At 38.7% G+C, this 15,374-nt stretch overlaps 1 protein-coding gene across 1 annotated transcript in view; it reads right to left on the reverse strand.

The window, feature by feature from the left end:
* Window positions 1-13,259: 13,259 nt before the first annotated feature.
* The window catches only part of TBX20 (T-box 20), a 34,399-nt gene continuing 32,284 nt past the window's right edge, over window positions 13,260-15,374 (reverse strand). Inside the window, exon 8 of the mRNA XM_010004360.1 lies at window positions 13,260-13,600. Within this exon, the coding sequence (XP_010002662.1) occupies window positions 13,260-13,600 (341 nt within the window). The remainder of the gene's footprint in view (window positions 13,601-15,374) is intronic.

Consider the following 15,374-nt stretch of genomic DNA (forward strand, 5'->3'; position numbering starts at 1 on the left):
GGCCGCGCCCGGGGCCGGCCCCCCCCGAGCTGCTGGCCCCTCCGAGCTGCCGAGCGTGCCAGGGGGAACCGCCTCGCTACCTGTGAAGGGAGGCTGGTGGACGAAAGGTGGGGTGTGGATGAATTTCTGTACAGCAATGGACATGGAAAAATACTAGAGCTGTTCGTGCAGGGAACAGAAGAGCTGTACGAGCAAGAAACAGGAGAAAAGGACACTGTAGTATCAGGTTAAAGGAACTTTGTAACAGCAGAATACAAAGAAGGAACTGAGGCAGGACCAGTTAGAGATGCTGATGCCACAAAGAAGACCATATTCAACAAGATGCAGGTTTAGCAGAAGAAGTATCCAAATAGTAACTTACTACAGCGCCTAAAGTATCAAAGTTATAGCTCGGCATAACGCATGAGCAATAAGTAATTACTAACCAATCAGTTAGCATATTGAAGACGTAATGATCTTTGTAATAAACCTATATATACTGATGTACCTAACAATAAAATGGAGCATTCACCATAACTCTATGAGTATTGTGTGTCTGACTCTTTCTCACCACAACAGTGGGGCTGCAGCCGCCCAGCCCTGCAGGACACCTCCATCCTCCAGCAGTCATCACGCCACAGTGCAGGTGGCACTTTGGGCAGCAGGGAAGCAGCAGTGGCCCTTAAAGCACTCATCTTCCACGTGCAAAGGAGGATCTAACTTTTTTATCACAGCAGCCTGAGGTACAAGAAAGGGAAGGGGTGTGAAATTTTGTATTGTCTCGGCCTTGACGGAAGACAGGGCTACGATTTTATGTTAGCGTGGGATTTTTTTTCTTGGTTTTTTGTTTGTTTGGTTGGGGTTTTTTGGGTGTTTTTTGGCGACTGGCAGAAAGTATGATGGAATGGCAGTGTGTAATAGTGTAAAGATTAGATACTCAAATGAGGGAGTGTGAATTAGGAACCCCACATGGCCAAGAAATGCACTGGTGAGTGAATTTGTAAAAAGAAAGGTCTGGTTCCTTGAAACTGAAATTAGTTTCTAATTCAGACCAAATTATTTTCAGCCGTAAATAAAAAGAGGAAATTATATCACAAGTTAAAATAAAAGTTATTTTGATAGGTGATAAAGCATTTCAGTGTTTCATTTTGAAACTGATGTAAATAAGGAAGAGTGGCAGCTGTCCTGAGGACACTGTCAAATATTTTTGGTGAATACAACATTGCACATTTTACCTTAAACGTGTGGTTCTTCTTGTGCTTCTTTAAATTGGCCCTTCATATTCCTCCCAATTTGATTTCTGCATTTTCAGTAAATTCTGAATTAATTTCCCCTAATTTTTAAGTTCATCAGCCAAAAAAAAGAAAAAAATCTAAGCATTCACAAGCCCATTATTTTAGATTCCCAAATGGAGCTGCATAAAGGGTGACAGTAAAGAAAAGTCACTTTGCTGTCATTATTTATTTTTGTTATGTAACTGGAATAAATTATATTAGAAATAAATTAATTTGCTGGCATAGCAACAACAGCAAATGTTATTCTGCTTTTTCCAGTCCCAAATATTAAAAAAAAAGAAGATAAATTTACAACCTAACACGAATCATAAGGGTGATTTAGATATTATTGTCAATTTCAGAGCAGGTTTATTTCAACTATTTCCTCCCAGGTTTTTTTTTACTTTTTTCTTTTTTTTTAATACGGAAGCTGGGGTTCTCATTACGTTGTTTCTCATTGCCATGTTTTTTAGAAAAATAGTGGAACACCATGAGAGTCACAATAAAATTACAAAATAAAAATCATAGGGTCTCTTGCAGGTCAGTGGTGGGGAAGGGTGCCTTAATGCTTAAATAAAGTGGTTTGAGTTTTTAAAATCCGGTTATGGGGATCGCAGCTATCCCGTATTCAAGTTTATAATGAGTCTTGTACCTTCCTGCTCTGCATCTGGATATTGAATACATGTGAGGGTGGGCAGAGCAAAGTAAAAACAACTGCTTTCTTATGTCTTCTAGGTATAAGTGAGGAAATCCCTTAAAAACAGCTGAAACCACATGTGTTTCATGAACAAGATCTCTGCTACAGTCCTTTCCGTCACAGAGATACACAGCACATAGAAACAGGTTTAAGCCTCAACTTCATCATGTTGCAGAATCGTGGCTTTCTTTGCTAGCAGAACACAGACCATCACAGAACATTTTTGCAAAGACTTGCATTTTTTTTATATTTTTTTTTACTTATTATTTCCTCACTAGCTTGAAATGCTTCTTACAAGTGCTACATTTCAAAGGAACATCTCATGGAGAAATCTATTTTAAGGCATTTGTTAATTCAACATCAGGGAAGTGTGGAGCGAAACAAAAATGAGGTCATTGTTCGTTTTAAGATTATTTATATCATACTCAATTGGTGGGGGAAATTTTGCAGAGCTCTGTTTCTTTTCTCAATTTTATTCCAACAGCTTGGTGCACTTTTTAATTCTTATGGCTTTCATTATTTAAATGAAGATGATATACAGTTCTCTGTTTCCTTTTCTGGGGTCCTTTTCGTCTTCTCTGAATAATTTCTCCATCTGGATGCATGCTCAGCCCTAGTCATGAATCACAGATAAAGCAGAAATCCATTGTCATCCCATTTGTTGTCTTTGTGTGTTTGAGTAACTGGTTTAGCCCCTGCCATGCAAGCTGTGTGGACATACTCCAGAACCAAAGCAGTAAATAGGGATTTAGCAGCATGTTCTAACAAAAAAATAAATTAAGCATTCATTTTTCCTGTGCTTAGGCATGCTTAAATGGGTGATTTTTAGCATTTTCTTCAGTTGGGATCTCATATAGCTGAAATTTGAATGCATGTTCTGGTTTTCCTTCAGGTTACACGATCATGAAAACCTTCTTCCTAAGCTAAACTTGTCATTAACTGTACTGCAGTTTTTTTTTTATTGCACGTGTGACTTTCAGTAAAATACTCTTTCTTGTGGTTTGCAATTTCTCATGTGATTTTAGGTTTTAAAATGTCTCCCCCAGTCTCCTGTTATCATACAGTGCATAGTCAGTGCAAAGGCTTATGCTTGGCTCATAGAGCAGTTCATCTCAAAATTACATGTTATTTGCTTAATTTGGTATTTCTATTTACACCAACTCTAAATACCCACTTGGATCTTATGATCAGCTTCCAATTTATTTCTACTGTAGCATCCGGACAGTTGCTATTTATGTCTTTCTAGTTTTTCAGTGTGTTCATTCTGGTGAAATTGTCCATCTCATCACAGCTGCATTGTGGATTCACATTGCCAGAATAATACAAATGTTAAAAATATTTTAAGTCGTAAGTGGGTTTTTTTTATAGGTATGAGAGAGACCTGAACATTGCACATCTTAGTTTTCAGGCTCCTAGATCCCCAGGGGAACCCACAGCCTCGAGTAGCTCTAGGCGCAGCAGCTCCAAGCACGAGCTTACAAGGCACTTCCTTGACATCAAATAGTCTCTGTGTTTATATTTGCAGACAAGGTGGGGACAGACCAGTCCCAAACCTGCTGCCTGCTTTGCTGTCTATACTAAAGCCCTGAAGAGCAAAATTAATTGCTTTTGCTGTGAGGGGAACTCAAACATGCATGGTGGCAGCAGCAGCTGCTCAGGAGCAGGGCTGGAGGCACTGCTTGCTGGCTGCAGTGAGAGTGTGCTTATCCTTTGCTCCTCCATGTAATTTTACATTCTGACTTCTCCCAGTTTCTTTTGTGGCAAGACAGCTCTAGCCCATCCCTATTATTTCTGGCAGTAACATTCAGTTTTGCCTGTATTGTCAGGATGGCAGGTCTGCCTTTAAGATAGGTATACAGACAATTCTTCTCCAAAGCATAAGGAGAACTAAGGTTCCAGGAAGAGGATGCACAAAAGCAGGCATGTCCCAAACGCCACAAACAAGCAAAAAGAGCTAATACATGCAACTTAGATCATATGCTCATATTATTGAGGTAGCAAATGAAAAGGAAGTATCCATGTGTTCTCTTAACAATTTGGCCAAGGTTGAAAGAACAGGAGAACAAAGGCATTCTATTACGGCATGGAGCAAAAGAAGTTTTAAAATAATTTTTCATGAAGGGATGACGAAACGTTTGGGCTCATCTCTAAAGAAAACCATAAACCTTTCCAAATAGCAAACGCTATAGCTGAGACTTTCAAAACAGGACTTAGAAGGATGATGCTTGCTCAGATTAGTGGGAACTGTGCATCTACATCCATAATGCCTTTGAAATCTCAGTCTATAATATTCCTTGTTAGTCTTTTTGCCCATCAGGCATGGAGGAAGGGAGAACATTTTCTGTGACTGAAAACACAAGTAGTTGTCTGTCCAGAACTACTGCAAACTGCCAGGTTGTCTTAAGTGCTAGGCAGGCTATATGGAACATAGTAATTCATTTAACAACAACTGAAAAATGCTTAAAGCCTTGTAAAGGAAATCAGGGGCACAAGTGTTAGACTTTTATAGGTTCGTACAAAACAGCACGAGGTTCCTAGTGCACTGTAAAATGAAGGAGCAAAGAAGGCCAAAGTCTTCAACCATCTGAAACAATCTAATCATCCTCTGGAAATGCACTGTTTGGGGTGACTATGTTAACTGAAAATGGAATGATTAAATAAAGTCAGACTGATAAATCTCTTTGAGTACTACTAACATTTGTAATATCATTGAAGATGAGTAGTACGACTGGTGTCTCAAGTCTAAAAGCTATGACATTCAGAGGAAGGTAATTGAAGCCTGCCATTCCAAAGCCCTGGGTACATGTTCAGATATTATCAATGTAAATTTTACAGCCAACTATTTGCATCAAGATAAAATCAATTCTTCTTTTGGCTGCCTTGGAATCGATCCATGAGAGAGCACAGGAAGAAATAATGATAGATTTGTGAGCGAGTACATACTAACCATAAGTTTAAGACAGGGATCAAAATAAACCTGCTCTCTCCCACACTCAGCTTTCACATCAGAAAACGACAATGAAGACTGATAGACTCATTGCCTCATAAAAGCATACCAAAATGTAGGTACACACAGAAAAGGAATTATTTTCCCCAGAAAGACTCCTGATTGAAGGCAGTTCAATTCCAGTTGAAGTACAGGCTACCAGTTTAAGAATCGCAACTATTCCAGCTCTGAGAACTCAAAAGGAAAGAGAATGGATTCTGATGACACCAAATATCCAGATTGTAGCTGACTGGAACACAGTGTTGACTACAAGTAAAGACACCATTAATTTCTCCAATTTCATATTATTACTTCTAAGATATTTGAAGATGCCTTAAGATAGAAATCCAAGTAAAAAGCACAATAGTAGCATTGGCTGGAGGTGACAGACCTATGAATGCATTGCTTCTGCAAGAGTAAGCAACAGCCTTCTGACACCAGTAAAAGACATAGATATTTTTGCTACATACTTCATCCCTTCTGTGAATCTCTCAGGACAACTTACTGGAAGTTAAGTATCTACCCAGAGAAAAGCTGCAGCTGTTTAAGGAACTTATCACCTCCACCTTTTGGGAAGTTATTTGTTCCAAATATCATCAATTACAGATTCAGTTGCAAGCATTTGCCCTTCTTGAATTCATCTTGCTCTTCTAAGCTATTCCCCTGCAACAGTTGGTTGAATTAAAACAAAGAGCTAGCTGAGTGCATATCTGAAGGACAGTCATTGATCTCATCGGCCATCCCTTCAATCACAGGAGAGTGCAGAACTTTTTGAAGCAGGTACCCGTGAAGTTGATGAAAACGTGACTCGAACCCAGAAGATTCTCTAGAACACCGAAACCTGAAGCCACTCAAAAAATTGCGGCATATGTTCCTGTTTTCCCTGTTTCTCTTTGGTCAGTAGCAAATAAAGGCTGCAATTATACAGGTATTTGTTGCAAGGTAACTTGTTCCCAAAGGTCTTGATTCTACAAAGTACAAGGAGTTTTACAGCTGCAGAACCACTGAAATACTTAAGTGCTAAGTTAACTACAGCGAGCATGGCTGATTATGCCAGTGAGACTATTGGCATAACTACCTCTTGAATCAGCATCCAGCCAGTATTTCTGATTGAGGCAAGTGCTGGTGCACGCACTTCATTTTACATATCATCAAGAAAGCCCTCTACCCTGAGGTTAAGCAGAAGACTTTCACAGCACTGAATATCCATGAGAGAATACGCTTTTTGCTAACAAGACAACATAAAAATATAATACAGAGACAAAAAGCATCTCATACATTTATCAACACAGTGAGCTAGCCTCATTTTCATATGTTCCAAATGTAAAAAAGATACATGAATGCATAGTTGCAACCCAGCATAGATAAAAGGAGATTTTAATTACCTCAGGCTCTTCACTCCTTCCTTATGCTCACAGACAGAAACCAAATTAAGGCAATGCTACTGCTGTTCATTAAGATCTTGCACTCTTCTCACATTCCTTGTAAGCCAGTGACTCTTAGGAACTAGCTGCAAAAGACCCAGCAGCTGATCTCAATTTAAGGACAAGCTGAGCTACAGGTGTGTACCAAAAACTTTTGGAGCAACAGGAGGATTTTGGCAAAAGCTGGTTTAAAGGATAGCTGTTACAGAAAGCTTGGAGGCACCTCAACAGATTTTTTCATTGTCCCACAGCAAGATTAGCCCTAATCACATCATTCTTGACTAATATATGTCTCACTTGTTCTTAAAGGCTTCCAGTGATAGACATTGCTACTTATCTTCTTTAGGTAATCCAGTGCTGTGCTTCACTATTCCTGTACTTTGAACATCTTAGATGTTTCAGGTAACTGTCCCTTGCTTTAATATATGCTATTAAAGCAGAAATAAAATCCTCTTAAATGAAAGCCTGCAGCAGATATGGAGAAGAATTTATTCCTTGCTTCTTTATATTCTTCATATATTTGCAAACTTCATTGTATCTTCTCATAATCTTCACTTCTCCAAACTAAACAGACTTCATTTCTTTCCATTTTCTTCTTAGACTACATTTACTAGGTGTCTGCTTATTTATTTGGGGATCTTGGGAATCCCATATTTGTGCCACATATTTAGGCTCAGGTGGCAAAACCCAACAATTTTTCTAAATATGATTGCAAAACATTTTGAAAAAAAAAAATTAACTACATGCAAACTGCACTTGCATTTATCTGCAGTACAACTCTCACTCCATATGGGTCCAAGATTTAGACCACCTTTTGGAGATGAGCAGCCCGACTGGATTTTGCACACTCACATAAAATACGTCACTGGTTCCACTGCACTCAGTGACTTGGTTAGAGGAAAAACAAAAGAAGCAGAAAGATTTGGCTAGATAAGAATGATATATCAAAACACCCAATATTTTAATGAAAGAAACTGAATATCCACACATTTGCACTTCTGTACAATTTTTGTGATATATATATATAATTTTAAGCTGTTTACAAATAACATTTAATGCTTCAAATATTACATAATGTTGATATTATATTTCTAGCAGAAATAAATATATTGCACTTAAAAAGAAACTTTTCATTAGATGTTGCTTCATAGTTTATGTTCATAACTTCTTTTTCCATAAAAACATTTCCCCCTACCCCCACCCCGTACACACAAACACACACTTCAGTACATGGTGAATGTGCTCACGCAATGCATTATAAACAACAAAGTCAACACAGCAAACAGCAGAACTGTGGTACATTCTGTTAAAGAGGTTACATCCAGTTTTTTACCTTCCTTATTTTTAAAGCAAATCTTTCCTCTTGTTTCTGAAGGTACAATAGAAAAAGAAAATAATTGTTTACATGTGCTAACGGTAAAATACAGCAAACTGTATTTTTTGTCCTTAAACTATCATAAAAAGTAACTTCAGAGTTTACTTAAATCACTGCTTAGTTTTCTTTTAAAAAGATAAAATAAAGAAAAAGTAGTTGTCATTTGATAAACTAGATACTATATGCAAGGACAGTTTATTACAGAGAAATACATAAATCCTCTGGGCAGCAAGTAAGTGGTTAGTAAAGAAACCACATCTCTTGCAGCCAAAAATGCTCTGTAAAGGTTAGTGAGAATAAGATCTCACTAAAACCAAAATCAGTCTTGCAGTGAGTGAATGTCATCCCTCTGCTGTTGCTGAGTATAGGCGCTGTGGCCATAACTCCCTCCCAGAGCCCTAAGTGTTACCCTGATCTCACTGTTGCTTTTACCCCTTATTGAAGGGTAAATTAGCACAATTTATATTAACTTACGATTTTGGAAAGCTTCCCAAGTTTTTGCAATAGTTTTCATTAATATTTCCCTTTCTGTATAATACACACACGAAGAGGATGTCGTGCATCATTGACTTGCCAGCCCAAATGTTTTTATTTTAAAAGAGGATCATTTTCAAGTGCTGGTTAGTGTTCGCTAGATGTTGGAAGCAACAACATCTTCATATGTGTACACACTCATCCAGTGTCCCAGCCTGCATGGATAAAACTCTGGGAGAAAATTTACAATTGCATTTTGTAGATTGTACTACCAAGTATGTTAGCTATCATACAACTCGGCGTATGTGAACTCGTGAAGAAGCATTTCTGTTGGAAACTCTCTGCCTTTATCCACTTGGTCTGTGCTTGTTTGTCAGTTTATAGCTAGAAGAGTACCACTGAAACCTGGTAGCACAGAATTTCTAACTTTGTGCTTCAGGTAATCTAAAGCGATACTGAAAACCACAGAGCCAAATACATTTTTTAATGTCTATCTTCTCTCAGGGCTCCAAAAGTAGTAGAAGAAAAAAAAAAATAAGTCAGATAAATGCATCTAAGTCAACTTTGTTAGCCTTTGAGATGCTTTTGTTGGAGTAAAGACCTGAGGCTCTTAACTAACTATGGATAAAAGGGTAATCCAGAAAACACCAAAAAGTACTTACAACACTTTAGACGATAATCTTATCATTTTCTTTGAAAAGCATATTCGGGCAGGTTCTCTCCACCCTTCTAAAAAAAAACAACAAAAAACCCCAACAATATAAACCAGCACCAGTTTGCTCAGCCAAGAGAGCTCATAAAGGTGAAGAGCACTTCTCATGGGATACAAAATGTGAATTATACTGGAAAATAAACTCTAGATTGTATTTAGCATTCCTAGACCATCTACCAGCAACAGATGTTCTGTCCTGAAAGTGATACAATTTTGACAGCAGTACAGCAACTCCTTAAATAAATTACTGAGTTACTGTCAAAATAGTACAGATAATTCTTATTTTTTTTAGGAAAAGCAATTTTACTCTTTCACCAATTAATTATGAGCTTACATTCATTTTCTTTCAACTGTGAAATCAATGCTAAATCTGATTTGTAGTTGGGCTTTGGTCTTTTCTGTAGAGGTCCTAGATTGTTGCTGTTGCTACATTAACTGTTCTTGCAGTTAGACTTTATTTTTTGGTGAGAGTGTTGAATGAAATCCTGAATCCATTACAGTCAATAAATCTGCATCTAACTTCAGTAAAGCAGGAATTTTATCCCTGGAATCATTCCCATGCTGCCCCTTGCTGACAGGAAGGTGACAGGTCAGGGAGAAGAAACCTTGTGAGGTGGCAGGATCTCATTGGGTGTTTTACGGTTTCTGTGATCTTAATCCCTTCAACCTCAACTCTACACAACAGGTTTTGGAGGTAGAATTGCAAGGGCAAAGAAGAGGAGGTGAAAAGTACCTATTGACCATGGGCTTTGAATGTCTCCAGGGAAGGAGACTCCACAACCTCTCTGAGCATCCTGTTCCAGTGCTCTGTCACCCTCACAGTAAAAAGGTTTTCCTCATGTTTATGTGGAACCTCCTGTGCTCCAGCTTGCACCCACTGCCTGTTGTCCTATTACTGGGCATCACTGAGAAGAGCCTAGTTCATCCTCCTGACACTCGCCCTTAATGTATTTGGAAACATTGAAGAGGTCGCCCCTCAGTCTCCTCCAAGCTCAAGAGACCCAGCTCCCTCAGCCTTTCCTCTTAAGGGAGATGTTCCACTTCCTTAATCATCTTTGTGGCTCTGCGCTGGACTCTTTCAAGGAGTTCCCTGTCCTCCCCGCTGTGTAACCTACTCTAGGGAATCCTACTCTGGCAGGGGGGTTGGACTAGATGATCTCCAGAGGTCCCTTCCAATGCCTAGCATTCCGTGATTCTGTGACCTTACTCCTGGGGAAGGCTCTCAAAAGCTGTCTTCATTCCCTTGCTTGGGATCTTCCCATGATTTGGAATTAGTGGGGAACCCAGTGGGTTTCTGATGCAAAGGAATAAAATGCCTGGAGAGCAGTATATGCCAGAAAGCAACACAGGGAGGGATGAACACACTGAGAGAGACTTGATCTGACTAGAAAAATCAAGTTGTGGATTTTAACTGATAGGTCTGTATTATCTATATTATGAAAGTCATCACAGAGCATTTGGATGAGAATTTGGCCTTATCATGCTTTTATGTAGGGACAGTCTACTGCCATATTTTTTCAGATGTGAATCATATTTTATTTGTAGTGAAAAGCACTTGTCTTTCATTTAATATTTTTCTAAATATTGTTGTCAAAATCTAGTTTCATTCTCCAGGAAGAGCCTGGAGAACTTTCCCAGAAACAGTATTGGAGCATTTTTGCATGCCAATTATTGTTGCTTTCAGAACAGGGGCTGGGATGGGGTTAAAGAGGTTGCACAGTTTATTTCTTTGAGTTTGCTTCACAAAGGAAGGACAAATCAATGTATAAGCAGGTTTTATGTGGCTTATAAAGCAAACCTAAATTAGCCTACCTGTTGCAAACTTACTTCTGGAGTAATGTAGAAGCTGTCTACTTACTTGACCATTTCCTGATGGAAGTATCAGCGTTAAAGCTGCTGGCTTGAATTCTGGACCTAACCATATCCCCTGCAAATCCAGGTAAGTTAATGAAACTGCAGAAGGAAACAGATAAACTAAATAGGATTTCCCAACAGGCTTGAGTGCATGTCCTCATAGGGCCTTCATACAACTGTAACAGGTCAAGCAACTGAAGGAGAGGGATTAAAATTTTCTTTCAAATCTCCCTTGAAATTCTTCTTTCTCTGGAATACTAGCTGTACTTAAAGAGTTACATTGTATCTAACCTGTATCATCTAATTTCCTGAAAAATAGAGGGTTTATATCAAAATGGGTCATAAGTATACACAACCTTGCAACATGCACTTTTCAGATAGCCTGGAGCAAAATCTAAGATTTGGACACATCAAGCCAAATTCAGTGTCTGATTCTAAGCCATTTAAATACTGCAGAGCTTGGCCTATTATATTCATTTTTGGAACTCCTTGTAGCAGTTCTGAGCCCAGAAACTGTAAATAAAAGTTTGTTTTCATTCACACACATCACGGAAGTTGCAAGTTGCCTCAGGTAATTTTTTTATGAGCAGGTCCGACAGTGAGTAAAGGGAAATTAGGATGATATGGCCGATAGCTGAGGTGATTGAAGTGGCCAATTTGACAAGATTTTAAATTCAGCTGCTGAGAAATACATGGAGATGCACCTTATCTGTGGGATGCAAGTAGTGGACTCGATGATCTTGAAGGTCTTTTCCAACCAAGGAAATTCTGTCATGCAACAAACTGTGAAAAGCCTGGGAGACTGCAATTGCTCTCTGTGATCGAGCATTTAAGATGAGGCAGCGGGACAAAGCAAAGGCATATGACTTGCCTTGCATTTCCCTGAGATGGGAAATAAGTGACTCAGTTTGTTGCACTCCACTTCTTACCATATGATACCAACACATGCTGGTCAAAAATAGAGAATAGTCCCCACAAAACCTGTTTTCCATTCTGTGTTTCAGCTTTGCACAGATTGCAATACATGAGATTATACTGCTAGTTATTTTTTATCAGTAGGTGTGTTATCATCTATAACTTGGATGCAACTCTACACAGAAACTCTGTGTTGACTTCTTATTTACAGTGAAATCCCAGCTCCTGCCATGCAGAAAACCAGCATTGCACTGGAACTCTTTTCAGCAGTGCAAAGCATTCATGCTAGCTCTCCGCAGACAAGTCAATTTTTCTTAAACCTCTAAAGTTCTTCTGGTGCATCAGACATAACATACTAGAAAAAGTGGACAGTACTTTGAATGAGAACCCTAATTACTAACTCAAAGAAGGCAGATATGAATAAAAAGAAAATTACATGTGAAGTTCTGCATTGGTATTTTCCCAAGGAAACTCCACCATTCTACTGGGACATGGAAAAAGAGATGGTGCAACCTTCATTTTCCTGGCTAGCTTGTATAGTAACAGCCACAACCAAACCCAAGAAAATCAGAACAAGTAGGATACTCGAATGCCACTCATCTTATACTAGACCACAGATTAAGGAAACTCCAATGCCACTCATCTTATACTAGACCACAGATTACAGTTTGATCTAGAGAGTCTATAGACTGATCTAGCCTGAAATTCAGTTGACTGTACACGTTTGCAGCTAGGAACAGGTCTTCAGTGGCAAGCACAACAGCAAACAAGCATTGATTTCATATCTGGGGTTTCTAAGTTACTGTAACAGAATTTCCCAAATCGACAATTTCCTTCATCAAAACCTTAATAGAAAGTTAAGTTGCTCCCCCTAGGATATAGGACAAACTTTTTTTAGACTGAAGGACAGAATACATCATTACTGCTACAGTCCTATAATGCAGTTCTTTTTCAGAACTAATAGTGTTTTGTGAAAGAAACAAAGAATGAAAGACAGACTTGTTAACAGTTTTCTCTTTGGGATTATAGTAGCAACCAAGAAATACTACCTTTTGGTGAATATAAACCAGTCTTTTAAAAAACACAGCAGCCTTCTCCACTTTGTCCCATTCCCAGCAAATGTGTGCTGAGACAGCCTAAAACATGCTCAGAGTTACAGCAATACATTTATCTGCTTAGATGCTCATCAGTCACAAGAAGAGATGAAGATGGGAAGAGTACTGCCTCTTTCAGAATTCTTCTAGCATATGAAAAAAGACCTCTACACAATTAATTTGTACATTGCTGCATAAACATAATCTCTTTCCACTAGGTATAATGCACCTTTGGAACAAGCTGCACGTGACTAAAAATCCTGGGAACTTTGGGATCCATTTTGGCTGTTACACAAAGACCTGTGAACTGCACGCTCTCTTCTTGTGATCCCTCGATGGAGGAATCTAGATCCGTAATTCATTTCTTAGCTGGTTTCTTAAAAGTTCAGTGCTCCTGCCACAGGCCTTTCAGGAAGGTCCCTTATGTTTTTCATGCCAAACTTGCACATTGAAAACCTGGTGTTTCTCTTGTCAGTCATACAAATGGCGTCATCACTGCGGAGGAGTGACGCAGTCCCTGGATAGCTGCATAGGGACCCTGCTGAAAATAGTGGTGGTACCTAGGCATGTGGAAGGAAGGGAAAGTGGGGCCACTACCTTGCATGGAGCTGGCTATAGCAGAGGGTGTAAGAGGCATTCCCAGGCGGCTGTACGGAGGCAGAGATCCTTGGATTGGATGAGGAATGGGCGTAGCTATGGATGCAGTGCTGGTACCCAGGGCACTCAGAGACTGTGGATGCTGAAAGCCAGGAAAGCTGGTTGAAGAGGATACCCAGGAACTGAGGGACAGGTTATCAGATGTTGTAAAGGCTGACCCTGCAAGCAAAAAGAAAGAATGCTTGATGTTTGCACTGCAACACACAAAGCTGGTAAAACAGCAAGAAGGGAGAAAAAGGTCTTCCACAGCAGGGCTGATTTTAATGACAAGTTGTGATTGGAAAGACTTCCCAAATGCCTCTCTCTCCTTATATCTTTACCTTATTATTTGCCAGGTGCTATCCTCTATCACTTTATCTTAGACATTTCAATTTTAAGAAGCTAGTTGCAGTGGCTTGAACAGTAGAATCAGCTTTGCACATTGGACATTTCTGGCATGAAAGAAGAAACTTGTAATGCTGCCACTAAACACTGAAGCATCTACTCTGACATGGAATCTCTCTGCAGTACATCCCTGTTTTGAAGACGTGCTTGTAGCTTTTTACATCAGATCCTCAGCAGAAATGTTTGGGGTTTTTTTCCTCAAATTTCAGGCTGGCAAAAATGCAGATAAATATAATTTGCACTACCAAGTTTTCCTTATTTTTACCCCACTAAAACTTGTCACTACTACATCTTTTCAATCAACTTGTTTTTTTTCAAAATAAAGAACAGAAAATTCTAAAATGTCAAAACATTTGTTATTTTTCCAACAAGGCTCTCAGAAACAACTCTAAGGCTAAATCATAGTAAAAGATGCGTGGCTTTAAGTGAAGTGCATAAGAATATTAAAAACCTGCTCTCAGGACAATTACCTACTTTTGATCAAATTAAAGTGGTTTCTTTGGTATTTTTTTAATCTGAGAAGTTCCAAAAATTCTTGTTACAAATCTTCAACTCTTTAAAAACACTTTTTCTCTGAAGACTGGAAAGTCATTAAAGAAGGCAAAAATGGTTTATTTATATTAAAACTAATTACTTCTTTTATTTTGACAGTAAAATTTTTGGAAAACAATTAATAATTTGTTTGGATATTTATGCAGGGTCATTTTCCGGTGATGATGTTGCCCTTCTGCAGTTCCCCTGTGCATGTGGTCATCATCAGATATCTGATTTCTAGAAATGGGGAATACAGAAAATTCTTTAACTAAGATCTTAATTTTTATTCCTATTCAGACAAGAATTCAACTCATATCCCCTCTGTATTTTCTTTCTTGTCCAACAGTATCCATTAAGAAAATGTTTCCTACTTTAAGAAATAAATTTATTGGCAAGAATATTTTACTATAATTTCCAGCCAGTATTGCAAAACATTCTGAGACAACTAACTGAACAGCAAGTATTAGTTTCATAAATCTGATTCTAGAAGATAGGTTCATCCAAACTGTGAAAAGAAAAATATATGAAGACATCTAGCTCTCAAGTTAAACCTATTGGAATTATGTATACTAACCAATCGTAGCCAGATCCTCAAAACAAAACTATAAACAAACAACAGCAGAAAGAAAAAATGCAAATTGTTATTTAAAAGCATACCTCTCTTTAGGGATATATTCTCAAATCAGAAAGAGAGCTACTCTTGATTAATTCCCACTCTGCTTAATGAAACAAGTCAAATGGCCCAGTAACAGGGAAGAGAAATAGTGTTGATTCAGCAGTAGAAATGGACGTGAACCAAATCCTGGTTGTACTACCATTGAACCAAACCTGAACTGCTGGGAAGTTAGAATCCGGGGCCAAACTACAAGGATTCAACTATCCTCACCAACCAGAGCAAAACCTTTTACAAATCAAGGAATATCTGAGCATTATTGCACTACAGGGAGAACGGAACGTGAATCTGGATTTGCCTGGTAGGTTTACATTTGGCTCTGTTCCAGGTGGCTACTATGAA

Source organism: Chaetura pelagica, unplaced genomic scaffold, assembly GCF_000747805.2.
Source record: "Chaetura pelagica isolate M959 unplaced genomic scaffold, ChaPel_1.0 scaffold319, whole genome shotgun sequence".
Classification (NCBI taxonomy): domain Eukaryota; kingdom Metazoa; phylum Chordata; class Aves; order Apodiformes; family Apodidae; genus Chaetura; species Chaetura pelagica.